At 43.9% G+C, this 24,694-nt stretch overlaps 1 protein-coding gene across 1 annotated transcript in view; it reads left to right on the top strand.

The window, feature by feature from the left end:
• The first annotated feature begins 3,788 nt into the window (after positions 1-3,788).
• The window catches only part of scpep1 (serine carboxypeptidase 1), a 69,018-nt gene continuing 48,112 nt past the window's right edge, over positions 3,789-24,694 (top strand). Inside the window, exons 1-4 of the mRNA XM_049560264.1 lie at positions 3,789-3,940; positions 5,773-5,912; positions 11,084-11,173; positions 23,763-23,918. Coding sequence (XP_049416221.1) covers positions 3,889-3,940; positions 5,773-5,912; positions 11,084-11,173; positions 23,763-23,918 — 438 coding nt within the window. The 5' untranslated portion in view covers positions 3,789-3,888. The remainder of the gene's footprint in view (positions 3,941-5,772; positions 5,913-11,083; positions 11,174-23,762; positions 23,919-24,694) is intronic.

Below are 24,694 nucleotides of genomic sequence, written 5' to 3'. Positions count from 1 at the left end.
AATATGCTCTCAAAACAGTTTTATATGATTGCAACAAAAAGACACAAAAATACCTCCATATACTACTGGGCAGCTCAACTACGGTCCATCATGTTTTGTTTCTCTCCTGAAAACACCCCTGCCTGGATAGACTTGGAATCCTTCTCGGTGAGGCCTAGCTTGCCACTTCACTTGTATTTGTATTCAGCGGATTGGAAAAGTCTGAGAAAAAATACAGACAACCCTATGGTACTAAACATGATTAACATTTGGTTTGATACTTGTAAATATTTGAACATCAATCCATCCTGGTCACGTTTTAGTCCTATTTGGGGTAACGGCAATTTCAAACGAGGGAGCAGCGATCCAGGATTTCGTACATGGGCTCAAAAGGGATTAAGGAAAGTGCAAGGTACAGAAAAGATGACGCATTTATGTCCTTTTCAGAAATATCAACCAAATATAACTTTCCAAAAACGCATTTCTTTAAATACTTTCAAATTAGGAATTTTATATAGTCATCTCAAAACTGTTCATTGGACAGACCTTTTATATGTTTTTAAGACAGGATGCTAATGTTGGTAACCTGCTTCAGCAGGAGGAGGCTCTGAGGGAGTAGAATGTCCGCGTGGTGTGATACAGTGTCCTGAGAAACACCCTTGAAATGCATCAATGTTATAATTGTTTTCAGTATTTGTTTATTTAAAGTGAGTGTGTGTGTGTGTGTGTGTGTGTGTGTGTATGTGTGTGTGTGTATGTGTGTGTGTGTGTGTGTGTGTGTGTGTGTGTATGTACTGTATGTGTATCTGTATCCATGCAGACATGCAGGTGTGTATATATTGTATACCATATCCAGAGTTTTCTTATTGTTATTATCATTATTATCATTATTATTATTATTATTATTATTATTATTTATTTTATTTTTTTTTGCTTTATTTTTAATTTAATTGTATTTATTTGCATATTTGTTTTATTATTGTGTTTTGTTGTTGTTGTTTTGCACATTTTTCTTGTGTTGTTTGGTGAGGGGAAGAGGGGATGGGAGGGTGTACGGGGAGAAAAAGTTGCTTTGTTGCACGTAATAGTGACTCGCTGTTTCATCTGCTGTAATTTGCAAACGATATCTAATATATACTTCTTTTTTTTAAAAAAAAAACAGAGATAGCACTGGCGTTCTGAACCAGTCAGTGGCTAAAAAAGCACTTTTAATGCGCAAACTTATACGGGACGCATTTGCCCCCCGTTACCGTTTTAGCTCATTTCGCGGCTGCCGGCTGCATCCGCCTCCCTCAATACTGAACCAATTTTAAAACGAGTTGTACCTATGAATCATACACACACATACACATGGGGAAGTAGGGACCAGGTTGAAAAATACCGCAGTTATCCTTTAAAGGAAGAATACCTGATAAAGGAAAGGCAAAGATGGAAGAAGAGAGTAGAGGATGGGAAGCTAAAAACTATTAGTGATATGACTGAAAGGGAAAGGAGGAGTAAGAGAAAGGTTTGGAGACATAAGCAGCAAGAATCAAGGGAACGTAAAAGAAAGGACCCACCCAGAAACTCCCCTAGACAGTCCAGTGGATCATGACATACAAGAGCCAGGTCAGAGTAGGCAAGCTATAGCAGGGGAAAGGGAAAGAAAGAAAACAAGAGCAAGACACTCAAGAGAGATGAAAGAATAAACTTGAAGGGGTAATAAAGGATAGGAACAAACTGAAAAAGCGTTGGCGATGTGAGCAAACCAGGAATAAAAAAACACAAGAGTTAAAAGAGGAATGCCTGAGAAAAGAAAAGTGAAGATGGGAATAACAGAGTAGAGAAGTAGAAGCTAAAAAGTATCTGTGTGAAGAAAAGGGAAAAGAGGACAGCCTAGAGTCAAGAGAAAGGGCCTGGGTTAAGATGTTGATTTTTTGAAGATTTTCACACCCAGATATATTTTGATTTAGTTCCTGGTGTGTTTTCTATGTTTGTTTTTGGTTTTAATATTGCACTTCATTCACTTCATGAGTTCAATAAAGTTATTTATCTTTCTGTGCTTTACATCCATTCTGTTTACAGAATAATACATTATTTACGGGATAAAATATGCCTGATGGATAGTTATTTGTTGTATTAAACATGATAATTAAAGTTGTTAAGCAATGAGCATTGACTTGAGTGGTGAAAATGTTGGTATTGTTTGTTGGAATTAAGTCACTGTCAGCACCGTCAGATTTGTGTCACCACCGTCAGATGAAACTTTATTTGTTTTAAATGATTATCCTTACAATCTTTTTCATCAGTACAGCTGAGCTATTAAAGGGACTGTCTGTTTAAAATTAGGAATGTGTTTTTTATGTCCAAAATCTTTACTTTAGTATGTAAAAAGCAAAAGATAAGTTGTCATGATGTAAGAGTTTTTAAAGCAGTACACGTGAAATGGTATAAAAAATGAACAAAAGTGAATATTCAACATTTAACACCATACATGTGTACCTATTGTGTCAGACACAATGATTTAAAAGCTACAAATCCACATTAGACTAAATAAATTGGAATAATTCGCTTTTTATTGTGTCTGACGGTGTTGACAAAAACAAAGTAATGACAGGGAAAACGCCTATTTTATGAAAAAATTACAAAATGGGGAGGTTGCATTGCTATATTGCATGAAAGCCAAGAACTTGTTCTATTTTAAGAATCAGTGATTAAATGTCTGAAGGAATGTAAATGTACAAAGAATGTGTGAAGGATTGTAAGTGTATGCAGAAGTGTAAATGTATAAAGAATGGGTGTAGGAATGTAAATGTTAAAATGTATGTAGGAATGTAAATGTATAAATTGTATTAAATGTCTGAAGGAATGTAAATGTACAAAGAATGTGTGAAAGAGTGTAAATGTATGAAGAAGTGTAAATGTATAAAGAATGAGTGAAGGAATGTAAATGTTAAAATGTATGTAGGAATGTAAATGTACAAAGAATGTGTGAGGGAATGTAAATGTAAAAGAAAAGACACATTTTATCAGTTAATTAATGCCTACATTTATTTTGTATGCCATTTTTGGTGCAATTTAATGGCATATGAATTTATTTAGTGACTCATTTATAAATTCTTAAAGAACTGGGGAAGGATTTTTTTTTAAATTTTGGCTTAGGGGAGGGGCATACCAATTCAAATGACTGTATTTTTTATTTATTTTACTGCCAATTTTTAAGAAAAAAATCCTTCCAAACCAGCCCAATTGCCATAATTACATTTATCACAGATAGAATGTGTAAAAAAGTAATTATTGTTGTATTTTGTTATTTCCGTTGGTCCTTGGACAAATCATGTGTGACAAACGCTGATAATTCATCAAAATCACTTTATTCTAAGTTTCATTTAAAATTTGACCCCAACGATAACAGTAGAGGGGAAGAGCACCTCTGTAGTCTCCATGTGATCGATCACCATACTTGGCTTGCAGTGAACCTGGTTGTAAAACAAAACACAGACATTCAATTTATGGCCAAGGAAAAATATTTGTAGCTTTAAGCATGGTAAAAACAACAACAAAAAAAGTCACACCCCAGCCACCCTTCTCCTCTGATAGCTAAAGAACAGCCCCTAAACTGACTTTGGTCAGCTACCGTTAGTTTACTTAAGTCCTATAAAAACCAAAGAGCAAACAAGTCTGTCTATGCTGTAGTTTAAAATCCTGCTTTACTCATGAATTTATTGATACATATTTTATTCATATTTTACATTATAGCCTATATTTTACCCATTGTTTCCCTTTCCCAGCACATTGCAAACTAAGTAAATTTTGGAAGAAAAAAAACCCGAAGTCGGTCAGCTGACCTCGGGTGTGGTCATGTGACTTCTCGTTAAAATATCATGCAAAGCTCAGCTAAACCCAGCGGAGCACACTGACGCTTGAACGATGAGAGGAGCCTACACGCTGTTGTTTCTTCTGGCGATAATCGTCAATACAGGTAGGTTCAAGACCGCAGTGAAGTTAGTTTTAAGTTGGATATTCGACAGACATTCGCTCCGGGTAAACCTCTTCTTTGCTCCGGGTACAGTGCGACTCCGAGCCAGCCACTCCAACATTTCAAGTGCGCCCATATTGCAGACTTTACAGTAAACACAAGGAGACAGAAGACGACTACAGCGTGTACCGACTTCCTGTTTTCAAAATAAAAATATGGGATATTTAAAGCGGAGATACTGTGTTTAAAGGCAATAAAAAGAGACGTCAGTATGTTCTAACACTGGTTTTGATTCATTATATCATGTTACCTAATAGATATTCAGCTAAAATGCTAAAGTTTTCATATAAAAAATTGTGAATGATTGAAAATGTAGAAAAAACAGGTGTGTCTCATGCAGCCTGTGTAGTAACATGGTCCCACACTGATTTTTAGTCAATTGATCATATTTCCTGGAAGCTATTGAGCTAAAATATTAATATTTATATATAAAAAGTAATAAAAATTATGAACAGATTTAAAATGTAAAAACAAGAGGTATATCTCATGCATGAAGCACTATGATCCTACACTGATTATGAGTCAATTGATCATATTTCCTGTAAGCTATTGAGCTAAAATTTTAATATTTATATATAAAAATTAATTAAAATTATGAACAGATTTAAAATGTAAAAACAAGAGGCGTATCTCATGCACCCTGTGTAGTAACTTGGTCTCACACTGATTTTGAGTCAATTGATCATATTTCCTGGAAGATATTGAGCTAAAATGCTAATATTTATATATAAAAATTAATAAAAAAATTTGAACAGATTTAAAATGTAAAAACAAGAGGTGTATCTCATGCAGCCAGTGGAGTACTATGATCCCACACTGATTTTGAGTCAATTGATCATATTTCCTGGAAGCTATTGAGCTAAAATATTAATATTTATAAATAAAAAATAATAAAAAATTATTAACAGATTTAAAATGTAAAAACAAGAGGCGTATCTCATGCACCCTGTGTAGTAACTTGGTCCCACACTGATTTTGAGTCAAGTGTGGAACGAGGCATATCTCATGCAGCCAGTGACTGCATGAGATACACCTCTTGTTTTTACATTTTAAATCTCTAAATATTTTTTTAAATTATTTTTTTTATATATAAATATTAATATTTTAGCTCAGTAGTTTCCAGGAAATATGATCAATTGACTCAAAATCAGTGTGGGACCATGTTACTACACAGGCTGCATGAGATACACCTGTTTTTTCTATATTTTCAAATCATTCATAATTTTTTATATGAAAGCGTTAGCATTTTAGTTGAATATCTATTAGATCATGTGATATAATGAATCAAAACCAGTGTATTGTACATATTGATACGTCTCTTTTTATTGCATTTAAACACTGTATCTCTGCTTTAAATACTCCACATTTTTATTTTGAAAACAGGAAGTGGGTACATGCTATAGCCGTCTTCTGTCTCCTTGTGTTTACTGTAAAGTCTGCAATACGGGTGCACTTGAAATGTCGGAGTGGCTGGCCCGGAGACGGACTGGGTGGTACAGAAGAGTTTCCCCCAGAGCGAATGTCTGTCGAATATCCAACTTAAAACTAAGTATGATAAAGTGTCTGTTTAAAGTGCATTTATAAATGTTTTCCAGTCAACTATAGTCATAAGAAGAACAAAAATGGCCCGTATGCCTTCACTCAGCGGGCTGCAAAACGAAAGTAATGATGATTATGCTGTTAATGTTAATATCGTCTTGCGCCCATATTGCCTGTAAGTAATACTGTTATTTAACACCAAGTGAACACAGTCGGTGTCATTGAATCCAACGCAGGGCTCTCCAGTCCCCTGACGGGTAAAGAAGCCTGGAACTATGTGACAGTGAGGGACGGGGACCACATGTTCTGGTGGCTGTACTATGCTGACAGCCAGACTGCAGAGTACAAGGACCTGCCTCTGGTCATGTGGCTACAGGTAGGACATGGCCAGGTCCACTAATTTCTGCTGACACACTCATTAAACTGATTTTAAAACGTCACATGCACTTTTCCAAAGCATCCTGTATTGTCTGTTTTCCCCTACCTTCATGGATGCCACAGGCTCCCACGCATTACAAAAATCAATTTGCAGACACTGATCTGTATAAGTTAGGTAATTGTTTGCAGTGAACCTTGTATGTCTGTACTCTTGTGGAAGTTACGTCACTGTTGTGTGGCAGAACAGCTAAAAAATGTTTACACGGAACAGCTGTGAAATCTGTTGTGTGGCTCTTGAGGAACCTTGTAAATTTGAGATTATGACCCAGATGATATCTCTGCTTGGACATAACAAATTTATATCGGGGGGGGGGGGGGAGTTTAACAGAGGTGGGTATTAACCAGGCTGGCATCTAACAAAAGATGCTTTTAATTTGCATTCTGGGAAGTTTATTTTTTGGATGCCCTAACGTTATGGTGCCAGAATGAAGGACAAAAGTATTGTAGCTGTGTTTGAACTTATCTGAATGTGTGCAAACATTTTGTATGAATACATTCAAATAGCCTATGTGAAAACGTTCTGATCAAATGAATATTTAAAAAAAAAAAAGTATTTGAACAAATGGAGCAGCCATCTTCAATGTATTTCAAGCCAAGGACCCCTCAGTTGAAAGACAGACAGAGCTGAGACCCACCTACATAAATTGAGCTGCACTTGAGATAATTCACTATATTTTTTGGTCTTCTCTCATTTGCGCTTGCCTGCAGCTGCTAGGTCAACAGCAGTTGTAACACAGCAAGGAGCATTAGCTTCTTTGCACATTTGCCAGTGGTTTCTGAGGTGGACAGTGAGTCAGAGTTTCATGCTCCAAAATGATCCACTGTGGCTCACAAGAATGTCCATACATTTGGAATAATAATACAGGTATTTGACCGATATGTTTTAATTATATGTGACTGTTGGCTAACTAGGGGCGGCACGGTGGTGTGGTGGTTAGCACTCTCGCCTCACAGCAAGAGGGTTGCCGGTTCGATCCCGGGCGTGGGAGCCCTTCTGTGCGGAGTTTGCATGTTCTCCCCGTGTCAGCATGGGTTCTCTCCGGGCACTCCGGCTTCCTCCCACAGTCCAAAGACATGCAGATTGGGGACTAGGTTAATTGATAACTCTAAATTGTCCATAGGTGTGAATGATTGTTGTCCATAGGTGTGAATGATTGTTTGTCTCTATGTGTCAGCCCCGATGTCAGCTGGGATAGGCTCCAGCCCCCCCGCGACCCTCAAGAAGATGAAGCGGTTAGAAGATGAATGAATGAATGTTGGCTAACTAGTGTTAGCCAACAAATCTGGCGGAGGAAAAATAATAATAAGACGAAAAATAGTGGCTAGCTCCTGCGCATGCATAGGCTACTTATTTTTCGTCTTATTATTATTTTTCCTCCGCCAGTTTTCGGTGTGTAACTTGTGCCACAGTTCTGAGCGCACACAGGGTCTTCATAAAACATAGATTCAAGATTCATTATGCACATTAGGCTAAGGACACCCGTTTCCCTGCAGAATGAAATTCGTTCTTTTCTGTCACCAGTTAACGCCAAACAATATAAATCTGAAGTATAAAATAGATCAAAATATATACGGCGCGCACTGTTTTAACATCTCCTTGCTTAGTGTAATATTAATGTGCCTGCTGCGGCTAGATCTGTGAACGTTTGGTCGCTAAGAAGAGTGTTAAGAGTGGGTCAGCTCAATCTCCTTCTTAGTGATAGATCTTATTAAGCTAAGAGTGATCTGGGAAACGCGGCCATTATCATGTCAACATACAGGGAACATGTGTCCAGAGTTTATTACATTTACCGGGAGAGCTAGAGCCATTTGACTAAAGCTGACGTTATTACTGCTGTAGCATGATGTTATTAGACTAAATACTACATTTCTAACAGTGTCTGAGCTGATTTATTGACACAGTATGCTTGTAGGCTGCTGTAACGTTAGGTTTACAGAGGAAATAACGGGATGTGACTTAATCATGTGAAAATATCGTTAGTGGAACAGAAACAAGCGTTAGTTAGGGGACAAGAGTCAAGAGTCACAAAGACTCACATAGGCTATTTTAAAAGTTACTTACAACCGGTGTATTTACTGTAGGTTATGTGTCCGGGGTCCTTCGCCTGTGGAACAAGTAACGTGACCACTAACTTGTCCCCAAACGAACGCATGTTTCTATTAGGCCTGTGTGTTTCACTAACGTTCTTTGTGTATTATGAAGAATGTCAGACTGGCCAATCAGTGGCAGAGCTGGGCCTGGAGTCACAAACAGCACCTTTCGACTGTCACAGAACCGGCACGGTGCCAGTTTCCGAACCTAATTAAGTAGGCTACTTACAACAGCATGAAAGACAATCTGACATTCTGTTTGTTGTAGGTTATTTCCTTAAAAAACTACGACTTTATTCTCGTAATATTAGGACTTTAATCTCATAATTCGACTTTTTTTTCGTAAAATTATGACTTTTTCTCAGTTATGACTTAATTCTCGAAATCTCCGATTTTTTTTTATTCAATGTGGCCCTAATACTCCGTCGTAATTTCCAATATATACTACACATTATAATAAAGATATGGGATATAGTCAAGATGGCACCACCCGATTGGCAGCTGGTTAGTTCCGACCCCCCTTCGTGGATGTGCAGTAGGCTATGTGTTTCTTAGCGAAGCAGTGGCTAATGTGGCACCTTTCCTGATCTCATAATTACGAGGTCCTTATCTCGTAATTAGGCCTATGAGATCCTGATCTCATAATTACGAGATCTTTTCTCATAATTGTCTAATTGTCTAATTTTTTTTTATCCAGTGAATGCAATGCGCTTCCGTAAAATATAGGCCTAAAGACATTAAATCAATGCTCACGAGTAAACACGGCTCCTTCGTAATTTCCAAAATATAGGCTACTACACATTATAATAAAGATATGGGATATAGTCAAGATGGCACCACCCGAGTGGCAGCTGGTTAGTTCCGACACCCTTTCGTGGGTTATGAGATCCTTATCTCGTAATTATGAGATCCTGATCTCATAATTACGAGATCTTTTCTCCTCATAATTGTCTAATTGTCTAAAAGTGTCTATTTTTTCATCCAGTGAATGCAATGCGCTTCCGTAAAATATAAAGACATTAAATCAATGCTCGCGAGTAAACACGGCTCCTTCAACACCAAGCGCACATCCTCTTTCCTCACTCATGTAGCCTAGTCCATGTTCTCTGCATTTAGCAAACATCCACCGGTAACCGTGAAGCTGCCCAGAGTACTGTATTTGGTTGCTAATGAATTCAATCAGGACCGCCAAGTCACAGAATGTTTTTCAACGAAAGTGTCCTCTTGCGTTAAGTAGTCGCTTCAGATGTCTCTCACTTACATGAAAACCGTGTTTACTCGCGAGCACTGATTTAATGTCTTTATATTTGAGGCCAATCTCAAAATAAAACTCTATGAGCCTCTCCCACGGGTGAATGTGCTCCATTGTTGCGTTTGTTTGCAGTCTCTATGGGCCAAACTGACCTGGAAGCACATTACTTAAAGGAAAGTTTTGCAAGATCTCGCAAAAGTACTATTTTTTTTTTTTTTTAACCGTCTATTTTTTTCCCTTCCGTGTCCCTTTAGGGGCTCCGTATGGAACCATAAATGTGTATTTTCAGACAGTTTTGTTGTTTGAAAAAAAAAAACAAAAACAAAAAACAATTATCAACAGTAATTTGGCAGCCTCCCTGTGGTAACAATAAGGACCCCTAGGGGACATGAACCTCGTGTTGAAGACCCAGGAAATAGATTTAACTTTTTGAATCTGTGAGGAGATCTGTATGTATGCATGACATTTTTTTAATAAATGGTACTGATTTATGAGTGCATGAAGGAGATTTGCAAAAAGTTTTGCAGTTCAATAGCTATCTGTTTGTTGGTGGAAAAAGTTCACACAGAACTAAGTTGTGTGTGTACATCCCAGGGCTACAGCCCCTGCTTAATGACTTGACAGTGACATGTTAATCTGAACCTCACCATTGGCTATTAAGGAGGAAGTGGTAATCTTAGAGATAGATCTGATTTGTAGCTGTAAACCTGGGATTTTGGGTGGCTGTGACTCAGGAAGTAGAGCGGGTCGACTAAATAAAAGATCAGGGGTTCAGTTCCCTGCTCCTCCAGCCCACATGTCAAAGTATCCCTGAGCAAGATTCTCAACCCCACATTGCTCTTGAAGGCTGTTCCGTGGGTGTGTGAATGTGTTAAACACTGAGTAGCAGGCAGCATCTTGTATGGCAGCCCTGGCCACCAATATGTGAATGTATGTGAATGTGTGTGAATAGGTAAATGTGACTTGTGGTGTATAAAGCACTTTGAGTGGTCAGAAGACTAGAGTGGCGCCATATAAGTGCAGGTCCATTTACACATACACATACACATACACTTCTTCCACCAACAGACAACAAACAGTGGAACTGCAATGCGTTTTTGTAACTTTAAACCTTTTTGCAAATCTCCTTTATGCACTAACAAATCAGTGCCATTTATTTATGCACACATACAGATCTTCTTATGGATTCAAAAATTAAATCGATTGTTCAGATATTTTTTTAAAAAAAAAATGAATTTGATCAAAACATTTTGACACATTTGAATGTATTCATGAGAAAAATTTTTCACACATGAAGATATGTTCATACACAGCTACAATACTTTTATCCCTATCTAAAAACTAACCTTGGTCTCTCATACTGTAGCTACCTGAAGTTCTGCTGCCTTGACTTAGACGGACGTCGTTAACCGTAAACTTTGGTAATTCTAAAAGGCACTGGGTGAAATTTAGAGAAGACTCTGCCATGATACCGGCACTTCCACATTGAGAATGCCGCGACCAGAAATATGATAGCACTCTTACGCCAAACGCGGAAATGATGAGTCCATGGAGCCTATTAAGCGTCGCTCTGGTCTGTTTGAATAAGCTGGGTGACATAGCCAAACCAACGATCTGGGTAAAAGATTGGGTTTAAAATTGTGTCATATTTCAAGGAAATTGGTCAGAAGCCTGATTACCTGTCAATTAATAGCTCATTAAATACAAAAATGGCTTTTGTTGTTAATGTTGGAGCTTGAAGAGGGTATTTGCATATGTGTCTTCAGGGTGGACCAGGAGGATCAGGAAGTGGCTTTGGGAACTTTGAAGAGATTGGACCTTTGAACAGGGACCTGGAGCCCAGAGACACCAGCTGGGTAAGAGGGTTGCATTTAAGGGTTTTAAATAAGCTGTGTTTTTGTTGGATCATCCCTTTAGTGATCAGAGAACGCTTTGGAGCACTGCAGAACTAAAATCTGTTGTGCATTTGTGATTAGTCTGGGGCCGTTTAGTGGCCGTTTTGGTAAGCAACCGGAACCAGGGCGAGAGAGACAGGATCCAGAATTCGATGGATGCACCTTTCCGTCAAAATAAAACCACTAAGCTAATAAAAATGCGGCGAAACTTTTTAATTTAAAGAATATAATTTACGAGAAAAGCCCCAAGCCAGTTACAATGTGTAATTTACGTGGTTGTTTATTAGCAGATATCAACTATTGCTTTCATAAATATATATTTACTAAAGTGTAATGCAATTCACATACAAATGGAAGCTTTCTCATAGGCTTAGAATGATTTCTCTATATATACACAGGCAGGGCGCGGTCTGCTGGAGGCTGCCCTCTTGCTTCGCCATATTTGAATACAGTGGCCGAAAGGGATATACACACTTTGCCTTTCGCGTTTACCTAGAACTTGCCGTCACTGGAGACGGTTAAGGTGAAGATCAATCTGGCACGCTTCTGCGTGAACCTGCTTTGTACTTTTATGATTCTGTCGCACTTTAAATGGAGGACTACACATATGTTTTGCCCCGTAAGAGAGAAACCACGCCAAAGAAAAAGATCAGATAAGCGAGGACGGGACAAAACGCGAGTGAATATCGGCGTTGCTTATTCCAGTTGGAAAGAACTCCTGAAGGAGAAGGATTTCACAAGGGATGCGGAGGTTGCCTGCTTTCTGCTGGACAGGTAATTCAATCTGATATTTTAAAATCATTTTGGCTTCATGTTTGCAACTACTTTTCCCTCTTGTCTAAGTTCGAGTGACCGCTACGTTTACGTGCTAACGTTATCCTAGCCTTGGCTAACGTTATCCCAGAGCTACAGCTAAATGGTTAGCCTAGCCTACAGCCTAATCTGTTGATTCCTCTTGCGCTGCTGCGAAGGCTGCCACCCTCTCCTCCTCCTCTTCCCTCTGGGTAGCCGAGACAATAACGTTACTTCCTCGCCTGGCTGTTCCGGCACCACCTCTACTCCCTCGCCCCCTTCCTCTCCCTTGACCTCCTCCTCTCCCTCTCCCTCTCCCTCCTCTCCCTGTGTCCTGTGGAAGAACGCTTTGGAAACACATATATTATAATCGTACCAACCTATATTTTCCGCACTGTACCGTGACTATCACATAAAACGTGTTATTTTAGCATTACTGTGCTAATGTTTGCTCGTATTACCAAAACAATTAGAAATAAAACACTCCTAACATACCTCACAGATAATCTATATCTCATTGGTAAGCTATAACGAAAGTTACAATGGTAACTACGGTTCTATGAGTCCTGGATGACCGCCAGAGGCGGTGCATAAGCACTGGATAACTCCGCCCGCGCTAGCGCATGTCGAGTACGAATATCAACAATGTCACCCGTGACCCCTGCGTGAACTCCGGGAGGCTATATCTTCCGGTGTCAGCAGGTGATCTGTTCCTAAAATCTGCTCGCGAGCGCGCGAGGATTCAGAGTGACCAGACACTCTGGCGGTCATCCAGGACTCATAGAACCGTAGTTACCATTGTAACTTTCGTTCTATTTCGTCCCTACTGACCGCCAGAGGCGGTGCATAAGCACTGGATGACACATACCAACAACGTCACGAAGAATCCCCCAGACCTACCTCACTGATCAGAAGTCCTGTGGCGGAGGACCACGCCCAACGGGTGGGGAGCAGCAACATTGAGGCGATAAAAGCGATGGAACGTGGAAGGTGACGCCCAAGAAGCCGCAGCACAGATGTCTTCCAGTGAAACACTCAGAGCAGCCCAGGACGTGGAGACCCCGCGCCGAATGGCACCTGACACCGGCTCGCCACGGACGGCCAGTGACACTGTAAGCATAGGAGATGGTTTCCACATTCCAATGTGACAGGAGCTGTTTAGAGAGGGCACAACATCTGTTATGACCCCCATAGCACACAAACAATTGGTCTGTTCGTCGCAGGCGCAGTGGCATTGAGGTAAGCAGCCAGGGTCCGTACAGGACACAACAACTGTGCTCCACAGTCGGCCGACGGGGTCGAACCGAGCCAGATGAATCGGCCGGTTGAGATGGGTGCGTGGCAGCACCTTTGGCAGGAACGCAACGCTCGCCAGAGAGTCACCCACGAACCATCCGGCCCCCAACACAGGCAGGACTCACTGACGGAGAGAGCATGCAGCTCCCCAACCCGCTTTGCTGATGTGACAGCAAGGAGAAAGGCTGTCTTCATTGACAACCACTTAAGATCAGCCTGGGCTAAGGGCTCAAAGGGCGAGGAAGACAGGACATCCAGCACCAGGGAGAGATCCCATGCCGGAACCCTGGGGGCCGCCGGAGGCCGCAGCCTCAGCACCCCCCTGAGAAAAGAAGACACCAACCGCTGGCACCCCACGGTGGCATTCTCAACCAAAACATGTCGCAATGAAATTGCCGCCACATACACCCTCAAGGTGGAAGGAGTGCGACCATCCTCCAAGAGAGACTGGAGAAACTCCAGAATGGTGGCCACCGTACAAGAGGCGGGATCCTCCCCCCTGCCTGCACGCCAGGCAGAGAACCTCCTCCACTTGCACTCATACTGGAGGCGGGTGGATGGTGCACGAGCATGCGAAATGGTGCATCTGACCGACTCAGTGCAAGCAGTCAGGAGCGGGTCGGGCCCTGCAGTGGCCAGACCCAAAGCTGGAGACGGCAGGGGTTGGGGTGCCAAATCCGACCCCCCAGCTGTGACAGGAGATCCATCCTCTCTGGGAGGCGCCATGGCGAGCCGCAGCAAAGCCTCCGCAGCAGTGGAAACCAAATCCTCCCTGGCCAGAACGGGGCCACCAGGAGGAGACGGTGGACCCGCTGTAGCGTCGGGAGGATCAGAGGCAATGGCGGAAAGGCATACAGGAGGCCGTCGAGCCACTCGTGCCCCAGGGCATCCCGTCCCAGAGGACTGTCCCCCTCTGTCCAGGAGAACCAGAGGGGACAATGAGTTGACTCCCTCGAGGCAAAAAGATCCACCTCCGCCCTGCCGAAAATGCCCCAGACCATCCCCACGACCTCTGGATGAAACCTCCATTCCCCCGGAAGAGGCTTGTCAGGAAAGGAAGTCCGCCACCCAATTCTGGTCGCCAGACAGCCACACAGCCCACAGGCTGGACAGACGGGGAGCGGCCCATGTAAGCAGGCGCCGGGACACACTTAACAGTCGCACCGACTTGGTGCCCCCCTGATGGTTGATCTGGGAGACAACAGCCTTGTTGTCTGACCGGATCAGCACATGTTTCCCCTGTAGATGCGGTAGAAAGTGCCTGAGCGCCAGATGGACGGCCCGCAGCTCCAGCACATTGATGTGGCATGCGCGGTCCCGGACAGACCACTGTCCCTGAGCCGGCCTGCCACGCCAGACCGCACCCCATCCTGAACGGGATGCATCCGATGTGACGGTCTCCCAAAAGGATGGGATAGCACCCAGGGGCGCACCCCCCAGCAGGAACGCCCGGTCCCTCCAAGGCGCCAGAATGCAAACGCATGCCTGCGACACAGTGATCCGTCTGCGCCTGTGGAGCTTGGGGTCCAGGCGAAAACCGTTCAGCCACATTTGAAGGGGGCGCAATGCCAACAGGCCAGAAGGAATGGCCGTCGACGCGGCCATCAGCTTGCCCAGTAGGCGAAGATACATGACGAACGGCAGCCGCTTGCCCCTCCTGAAGAGAAGAAGGAGTCGGAGGATGTCATCCACACGACACTCTGACAGGTAGGCCCTCATGGCCACAGAGTCCAGGACCAGACCTAGGTAGGCGGCCCGCTGGGTGGGGACCAAACAGCTCTTCTCCACGTTGACCGTGAGGCCCAGCTGGGCCACATGTGTCAGAAGGCGGGCCGTATCCTGGACCACCTGGGTCCGGGAAGGTGCGCACACCAGCCAATCGTCCAGGTATGGCAGCACCTTCATGCCCCCAGCCTGTAACGGCGCCAGAGCCGCTGCCACGCACCGGGTAAAGACCCTGGGAGACAGGGAGAGCCCAAAGGGGAGCACCCTGAACTGATAGTGGCGGTCCCGAAAGGCAAATCGCAGGAAGGGCTGATGATGAGCCGCAATGGGTACATGAAAGTACGCGTCCTTCAGGTCGATGGACGTGAACCACTCGCCTTGCCGGATCACGCGCATCACGTCCGCTGAGGTCAACATATGGAACGGTAAAAACTTCAAGTACCTGTTTAGGCCGCGTAGATCCAAGATGGGACGGAGTCCGCCGTCCTTCTTGCCGACGAGGAAGTAGGTTGAGTAGAGTCCCCGGGTTGAAGGAGGGTCCACCGGTGTGATGGCGCCTTGTCCAGGAGGGTGGACAGCTCCTGGGCTAAGGCTTGGGCCTTGGCCGAGTCGTGATGACCGTCATGGTGACCCGGCCAAAGGCTGGGGCCGGCGCCGGAACTGCACCGTAACCCGGTCAGGGTGGCAACTACCCAGGGGTCTGGCGAGCAGGCAGCCCAGTGACTGAGCTGCTGCTGGGAAAAGCAGCCGACGACCAGCCCCGTGGCCCTAGTGCCGAGGCCCCCGGCCCCTGGAGGAGCCGGAAGTGCGGCGGTCGGGCGTGGGGTCCTGAGGCTTCCGAGGTGAGCGGCGCAGAGTGGAGCGAAAGTCACCCGCTGACTTCCTCTCGTCCCGCCGCCGCCGGTGGCCACCCTGGGGAGATTGTTGTGGAGGACCCTGAGGGGCAGATGGAAAACTCCTCGAGCTGCCCCTGGAAACAGGTGCTGTCTTATGGAGGCTCGCAAGCCGCCGCCTGGTGTCGTTGGCCTCAGCGGTGCGGTCCAGTGCATCCAGAGCAGCAGAGCCAAACAGCTCCCCAGGTTTTGCTGGCACCCGGCGAAGGACCCTACGAGTCGCCTCCGTCAGAGGTGACTGTGCCAACCAGACATGACGGCGAGTGTGGACAAGCGTCGACATCAGCCGTCCCAGCTCCCTCGTCTGGTAGGCAAAAGCCTGCAGTGACACATCACACATGTCGCGGACGGAGTTGTCCACCTGTGCCTCCTGCAGGGAGGCTGAGAGGGCAAGGAGTAAGTGGGAGAGGGTGTTCCCCAAGCGGCCGATACGTGCTGCTGTGTTGTAGGCCTTGCAGATGTAATTGTCCGTAACCTTACACTGCGCAGAAGGGCACTTAGGGTCGGACTTCATCGCCTCATCCGGAGCCACAATCAAGGCCGCAATTGGAGGCTCAACCGCCGGCATGTGGAGGAGCCCCACCGACTCGGCATCCTCCATGGCAGCCAAGGCCCGATCATCCGACCCCGGCCTGGTGAGGGCTGAAGTGTCCCTCCAACAGGAGTGCAGCTCCTTCAAGAAGTCCGGAGAATGCGGCACTGTAACCCTCGCCGGGGGAGGGTTGCACCTATGGAACGCACTGGGAGCCTGTCCCCGTCTTGGGGCATCGAGCTGTAGACGTGCCAGGGCTGCTTGGATGATGGCGCCCATGGAGGAGTCATCAGACCCCCGCCGAGAACTCTGGGCAGAGGAACGGGAGGAGCCTGCCGCTGTCAGAGGGGCCGGACTACCTTGTGAGTCCCGAAACTGACTCGACGAAGCTGCGATGGAAAGCGCATCGTCCAGTGGCAGTGGTGACTCCTGGGCCGGCACAACAGCAGGAGGTGCCACCCCACCAGCAGGCTGGAGATTCATGAGGAGCGCCTTCATGTGCTCCATGTCAGCAGCCAAGCGGTCGACCTTGGAGGAGAGCCGGTCCGTCGCCGCCGTCTTCCTCCTTTTCGCGGGAGCACCATTCCCACTCCGCGTGGCAGTCCTCTTCTGCGCAGGAGCCCCGCAGAAGTCCGGCCTCTCAGACTGGAAGGGAGGGAGACAGGCCGGAGGACCCAGTTGGGCCAGTCGGGCCAACCTCACTGACCGAGGCATGATACTGCAGTTCATGCAGGCCTCGTCAGTGAGGGCCTCCTGCAGGTGGTCCACGCCAAGACAGGCCACACAGTGGTCATGGCCGTCTTCAGGCTCAAGGGGGGTCATGCAGTTGCCACAGACGTGCGCCATCCGCAACCAGGTGGAGAAGCCAGTGAGGAGCCCAGAAAAGTATGACACTGCCGGGAGCGGAAACGTCAACACAACTGAACAAAACCACCAGACCAAGTTGGGAGAGGGGGCGGGCACGCAACCGTCACCAACAAGGTTATCAGCCTTCTTCCTTTTCTGTCTTTTTGTTGTTGTTTTTTTTTTTAATATATATATATATGTGTGTGAATATAAGTCTGACAAACACAACTGAGCTGGGAGAGGGTAGCGGAAACACCACCGTCACCAATCACAATTGAATCCTTCACTTTGAATCCCAAACTGCAAAAAACAAACAAAAAACAGCACAGTTATCAGAATTCAACTTCCACTGACCTGCCCACACAGCCGTCAGCAGCTGCAGGCAATGCTGGAAGCGGGGGGCGGGAACGCCGTCATACCAGCAAAGCCACAATACTAGAGCAGGGACAACGACATACATGCAATTGTGCAACACGCTGGCCACAGCCCCTGGGAGGACGAGCATCAGCCCGTTACTCCCACCACAGAGGCACGAGGCTGCCCAGGGCCAGCAACACATGAAACCAACAGCAAACACTTACGTACACCTTGACGCGCGATCGCAAGAAGAATGAAGGAACAGATCACCTGCTGACACCGGAAGATATAGCCTCCCGGAGTTCACGCAGGGGTCACGGGTGACATTGTTGATATTCGTACTCGACATGCGCTAGCGCGGGCGGAGTTATCCAGTGCTTATGCACCGCCTCTGGCGGTCAGTAGGGACGAAATAGAACATATTGTTAAGCCTCTAGGCTGGATTACTGTAACTCTCTATTATCAGGTAGCTCTAGTAAGTCTTTACAAACTCTCCAGCTAATTCAGAATGCGGCAGCACGTGTACTAACAGGAACTAAGAAACGTGATCATATTTCTCCTGTTTTAGCTTCTCTGCACTGGCTCCCTGTAAAATCCAGAATTGAATTTAAAATCCTACTATTAACTTATAAAGCTCTAAATGGTCAAGCTCCGTCATATCTTAGAGAGCTCATAGTGCCATATTATCCCACCAGAACATTGCGCTTTGAGAACGCAGGGTTACTCGTGGTCCCTAAAGTCTCCAAAAGTAGATCAGGAGCCAGAGCCTTCAGCTATCAGGCTCCTCTCCTGTGGACTCATCCTCCTGTTACGGTCCGGGAGGCAGACACCGTCTCCACATTTAAGACTAGACTTAAGACTTTCTTCTTTGAAGCTTATAGTTAGGGCTGGCTCAGGCTTGCCCTGTACCAGCCCCAAGTTAGGCTGACTTAGGCCTAGTCTGCTGGAGGACCCCCCTATAATACACTGGGCACCTTCTCTCCTTCTCTCTCTCTCTCTCTCTCTCTCTCTCTCGTATTCTATTACTGCATCTTGATAACTCGGCCATTCTGGATGTCACTAACTCGGCTTCTTCTCCGGAGCCTTTGTGCTCCACTGTCTCTCAGATTAACTCATATCGCAGCAGTGCCTGGACAGCGTGACGTGTGTGGTTGTGCAGCTGCCATGGTCCTGCCAGATGCCTCCTGCTGCTGCTGCCATCATTAGTCATTAGTCATACTTCTACTGTTATTATACACATATGACTATTGTCACACATGTATACTGCCAGATATTAATACATACTTTAAACATATTGTACCACAGTAGCCAGAACTATAACTATAATATTATTACTTTCAATAATGTTGTTGTAAGCTACTGTCATTACCTGCATCTCTCTCTCTCTCTCTCTCTGTCTCATTGTGTCATACGGATTACTGTTAATTTATTATGCTGATCTGTTCTGTACGACATCTATTGCACGTCTGTCCATCCTGGAAGAGGGATCCCTCCTCAGTTGCTCTTCCTGAGGTTTCTACCGTTTTTTTCCCCGTTAAAGGGTTTTTTTGGGGGAGTTTTTCCTTATCCGCTGCGAGGGTCATAAGGACAGAGGGATGTCATATGCTGTAAAGCCCTGTGAGGCAAATTATGATTTGTGATATTGGGATTTATAAATAAAATTGATTGATTGATTGATTGTAACATGGTTTAGATTCCTAAATAAATATTCACCTCGTCGCTAGATACTCCTGAAAAACTCGAAAAACTCGTGGATGATGCCATCTCTGCTGTCAGAGCAAGGCTTTTTGTCCTACGAGGCCACCGTCACTTGAGCGAGTGAGCGTGAGTGAGCTCTGCACTCTAGAATTTGACCGCTGATGTCATTGTTACTCACCATTTTTACACACTGAGGCTTTAAGTTAACCTTTTTTTCTTTTATTGTATTTAATTGTATTACAAGTTATTGTCTATTTCAGTTGTCTGTTTTATTTAATAGGCACTTGATCCTAGTTTTCTTCATTATACCTGTAGTTTGTAAATGCATTTTTTCGATAAAGTCTGGGGCCGAGGGGGCGAAAGAGAGAGGAAAACTGCGTGATGCTCATCATGTAGCATGCTCTATCAACCAAGTTTCCTGAAGAACCTCTTCTAAATCAGACTGTTGTATGTCCATGTTTAAATGATTTAAAATGTATCGATCGTGGCGACAGTCTTCACTCTTCTTTCTTTTCCAATTCAACTTTCCAACGTGGAGAAACTGGAGACGGAAATCGATGGCGCGCCAGAATTTAAAGTTTTACTTTGGTGAATTTGGTGAATTCCGGATCCGCTCTCTAGACCGGAACCAGAATCCAGACAAAATTCAGAGTGAATGGAAACCAGGCTCTTCGCCGTATGTGAAGAGCCTGGTGACGCGAGGCTAATTTGTGACAGTGAGTCATTTCCTGCATTGTGTGTGTAAGTTGACGTGCTGACGTATTGCGGTAAGCGAGTTGTGTCATTTCCGGTGTTTCTGTGACAGCGTCTCTGTGCTGCTCTAGTGAATTCTACTAGCCTGCTTTCTGCTTTCTAACTTCAGTTGCTTTAACATCTACTTCAAGTCTTAACCCACACTAGTTCTGTTTAAGCACTTATAGCTCTCCTCCTTTTTACGACTTCCCTGCTAATCTCTTAGCTGTTGTTTGCACGTTACTAGCCTTGGTAGCTACATTAGCTTTACAGTTAGTGATGGCTTCTCCCTCTGCTCTTTCTTGCTTGGTGTGCCAAATGTTTAGCTATGCCTCTGCCTCCTTTAACGACAGTGGTAATTGTAACAAGTGTAGCTTATTTGCTGCGTTGGAGGCGAGGCTTAGTGAATTAGAAGTGCAGCTCCGCACCATGGAAAACCATTCAGTAGCTGCGGTAGTTAGCCAGCCTCCTGTAGCCGGTATGGAGCCACATAGCATAGCCTTCAGCGGTCCTCCGGTAATACCCGTTCAGCCAGGAGGTTGGGTAACTGTTCGCCTGAGGCACAGCTCCAAGCCGAAGCCCACGGCTCACCACCAGCCTGTTCATGTTTCCAACCACTTTTCCCCACTCAGCGACACACCCGCTGAGGATAAAACTCTATTCTGAGGAACGTGAAGTTAGCAACACTAGTGGCCATAGTCAAATGTATCCCTGGGGCCAGAGCGGGCGACGTAGTTTTATACAAACGGTGTCTGTCCCCCGACCACCTAAATTATCTAAATCTAAAATTAAACAAAGAGGAGTTGTGCATAACAACTTCATAAAAATTAAAACCTCTTCTGTGACAGAAAGACAAAACAGGAGAATTAAATGCGGACTGTTAAATATCAGGTCTCTATCGTCTAAAGCAGTGTTAGTAAACGAATTAATTTCAGATAATCATATTGATTTACTCAGTCTCACCGAAACCTGGCTGTGTCCAGATGAATATGTTAGTCTAAATGAATCCACTCCTCCCAGTCATAATAATACCCACATTCCTCGAGGCAGCGGCTGAGGAGGGGGAGTTGCAGCCATTCTTAACTCTAGTCTGTTAATCAGCCCTAAACCTAAACTAGATTATAATTCATTTGAAAGCCTCGTTCTTAGTCTTTTACATCCGACCTGGAAAACCTCGCAGCCACTTTTATTTGTTATAGTGTACCGTGCTCCTGGCCCGTATTCTGAATTTGTTTCTTAATTCTCAGAGTTTTTATTCAGTTTAGTTCTTAAATCAGATAAAGTTATTATTGTAGGTGATTTTAACATTCATGTCGACGTTGATAATGACTCCCTGGCTACTGCGTTTATCTCATTATTAGACTCCACTGGCTTCAGTCAGGGTGTACATGAACCCACTCACTGTTTCAACCATACCCTCGATCTAGTTCTGACGCACGGAATTGAAATTGATAACCTAACAGTCTTTCCACAGAATCCTTTGCTATGGGATCATTATTTGATTACTTTTGATTTCTTTTTACTCGATTACACACCACTCAGCAACAGTTACTATACTAGATGTTTATCAGATAGTGCTGTCGCAAAATTTAAGGAAACGATTACTCTGTCGTTAAATTCAATACCATGTCCTTCAGTAACAGGTTTCCCGTACCGACTTTAACCTCTCCCGAATTGATCATCTTGTCGATAGTGCCATAGGCTCGCTGCGTACAACACTCCTCTTAAAAAGAAGTTAACAAAGCAAAGAAAGTTCGCTCCTTGGTATAATTCTCAAACCCGTAAGTTAAAACAAATATCGCGAAAATTTGAAAGGAATTGGCGATTAACAAAACTGGAAGAATCTCGTTTAATCTGGGCAGACAGTCTCAAAACATATAAGAGGGGCCTCCGCAATGCCAGAGCAAACTATTACTCAGCATTAATAGAAGAAAACAAGAATAACCCCAGGTTTCTTTTCAGCACTGTAGCCAGGCTGACTGAGAGTCAAAGCTCTATTTAGCCTTGTATTCCTTTAGCCCTTAGCAGTAATGATTTTATGAGCTTTTTTAATGACAAAATTCTAACTATTAGAGGCAAAATTCATGACCTCCTGTCCTCAGATAGTACCCATCTAACCTCAAACACAGTTGTAAGACCTAATATATATTTAGATTAGAATTTCAGTCGGGATTTAGAGTGCATCATAGCACTGAGACAGCACTAGTTAAAATTACAAATGACCTTCTAATTGCTTCAGACAAAGGACTCGTCTCTGTACTTGTTTTATTCGATCTTAGTGCAGCGTTTGACACAATTGACCATCAAATTCTACTGCAGAGACTGGAACACTTAATTGGCCTAAAAGGTTCTGCACTAAGCTGGATTAAATCTTATTTATCTGATCGTTTTCAGTTTGTTCACGTTCATAATGAGTCATCCATATGTACTAAAGTTTGTTTTGGAGTTCCGCAAGGTTCTGTGCTCGGACCAATCCTATTTACTCTATATATGCTTCCTTTAGGTAACATCATTAGAAATCACTCTGTAAATTTCCATTGTTATGTGGATGATACACAGTAGTATTTATCTATGAAGCCAGAAGAAAGTAATCAGTTAACTAAACTTCATAATTGCCTTAAAGACATAAAAACCTGGATGAGCACCCATTTCCTGATGTTAAATTCAGACAAAACTGAAGTTATTGTTCTTGGCCCGAAACAACTCAGAGACTCTTTATCTGATGACATAGTTTCTCTAGATGGCATTGCTCTGGCCTCTAGCACTACCGTAAGAAACCTCGGAGTAACATTTGATCAAGATTTGTCTTTTAATTCTCTTTTAAAACAAACCTCACGGACTGCATTTTTTCATCTAAGTAATATTGCGAAAATTAGGCCTATCCTGACCCAAAAAGATGCAGAAAAATTGGTCCACGCTTTTGTTGCCTTAAGGTTGGATTACTGTAACTCTCTATTATCAGGTAGCTCTAGTAAGTCCTTAAAAACTCTCCAGCTAATTCAGAATGCAGCAGCACGTGTACTAACAGGAACTAAGAAACGTGATCATATTTCTACTGTTATTACACACATGTGATTATTGTCACACATGTATACTATCAGATATTAATATATTATTATTAATTATAATATTATTACTTTCATAATGTTGTTGTAAGCTACTGTCACTACCGTCTGTCCTGCATCTCTCTCTGTCTCTCTCTCTGTCTGTCTGTCTCTCTCTCTCTCTCTCTCTCTCTGTGTCTCATTGTGTCATATGGATTACTGTTAATTTATTATGTTGATCTGTTCTGTACGACATCAATTACACGTCTATCTGTCGTGGAAGAGGGATCCCTCCTCAGTTGCTCTTCCTGAGGTTTCTGCTGGGTTTTTTTCCCCCGTTAAAGGTTTTTTTTGGGGGACTTTTTCCTTATCCGCTGTGAGGGTCCAAAGGACAGAGGGATGTTGTATGCTGTAAAGCCCTGTGAGGCAAATTGTGATTTGTGATATTGGGCTTTATAAGTAAAATTGATTGATTGATTGATTGAAGTTCTTTAATGCATATTTACCACAGACTACTCTGATTGTAACTTTGAGGTTGGTATTGTGTAAGTCTATTCAAATTCAGGAAATCCAACATTGTGTGTGCGTGTGTATGTGTGTGTGTGTGTGTGTGTGTGTGTGTGTGTGTTTTTCAGGTGCAGGCAGCCAGTATATTGTTTGTAGACAACCCTGTGGGCACTGGCTTCAGCTACACTGACAGGCCAGACGGCTATGCTACCAATGTGTCCATGGTTGCCTCAGACATGCTGGTGCTGCTCCAACACTTCTTTACAGAAAGGGCAGAGTTCCAGGTACATCAGTCCAGCACTACATTCTGTTTCCCAACACTTCATATGGTTCAGCATCGGGGATAGCAGTATCCAGACTCTTTATGTTTTCGGGTTGTCCATCCAACCATACATCATGTGTCCGTCGGCCCATCCCATTCTTGTGAAATCACAAGAACGCCTTGAGGGCATTTCCTCATATTTGGCACAAATATCCCCTTGCACTCAACAATAAACTGATAAGATTTTGGTGGTCAAAGGTCAGGGTCATTGTGACCTTGTCTGTCTCAGTCTTGTGTACGCAATATCTCAATAACCTCTTGAGGGAAATTCTTCATATTTGGCACAAAGTTCACCTGGATTCAACAGTCAACTGATTAGAACTTGGTGGTCAAAGGTCAGGGTCACTGTGACCATTCACTCATCTCATTCTAGTGAATTTGATATCTCCAGAACACCCTGAAGGAATTTCTCCAAATTTGACACAAATTTTCATTTGGACTGAAAAATGAACTGATTAGAATTTGGTCGTCAAAGATCAAGGTCACTGTGACCTCACAAAATATGTTTTTGGCAATAACTCAAAAATTCTTATGCTAAATGATAAAACTTATGATAAAACTTCACACAAATGTGCAAGGATGCCAGTGCTAATGTGCTCTTTCTAGCCAGCTTCTTCTATGAGCAGTATATATAGAACATGTTTAATAGGCAGCTATTGTGAATTTGCACTTGTTGTAATATTTGCTTATACTGGCCAACCCAGAGCAACCTTGCTCGGCTGCCTAATGTTTGCCAGC

Source organism: Epinephelus fuscoguttatus, linkage group LG19, assembly GCF_011397635.1.
Source record: "Epinephelus fuscoguttatus linkage group LG19, E.fuscoguttatus.final_Chr_v1".
NCBI classification, from domain to species: domain Eukaryota; kingdom Metazoa; phylum Chordata; class Actinopteri; order Perciformes; family Serranidae; genus Epinephelus; species Epinephelus fuscoguttatus.
Note: the sequence above shows the minus strand (reverse complement) of the source record. Positions and strands in the feature narration are given on the sequence as shown.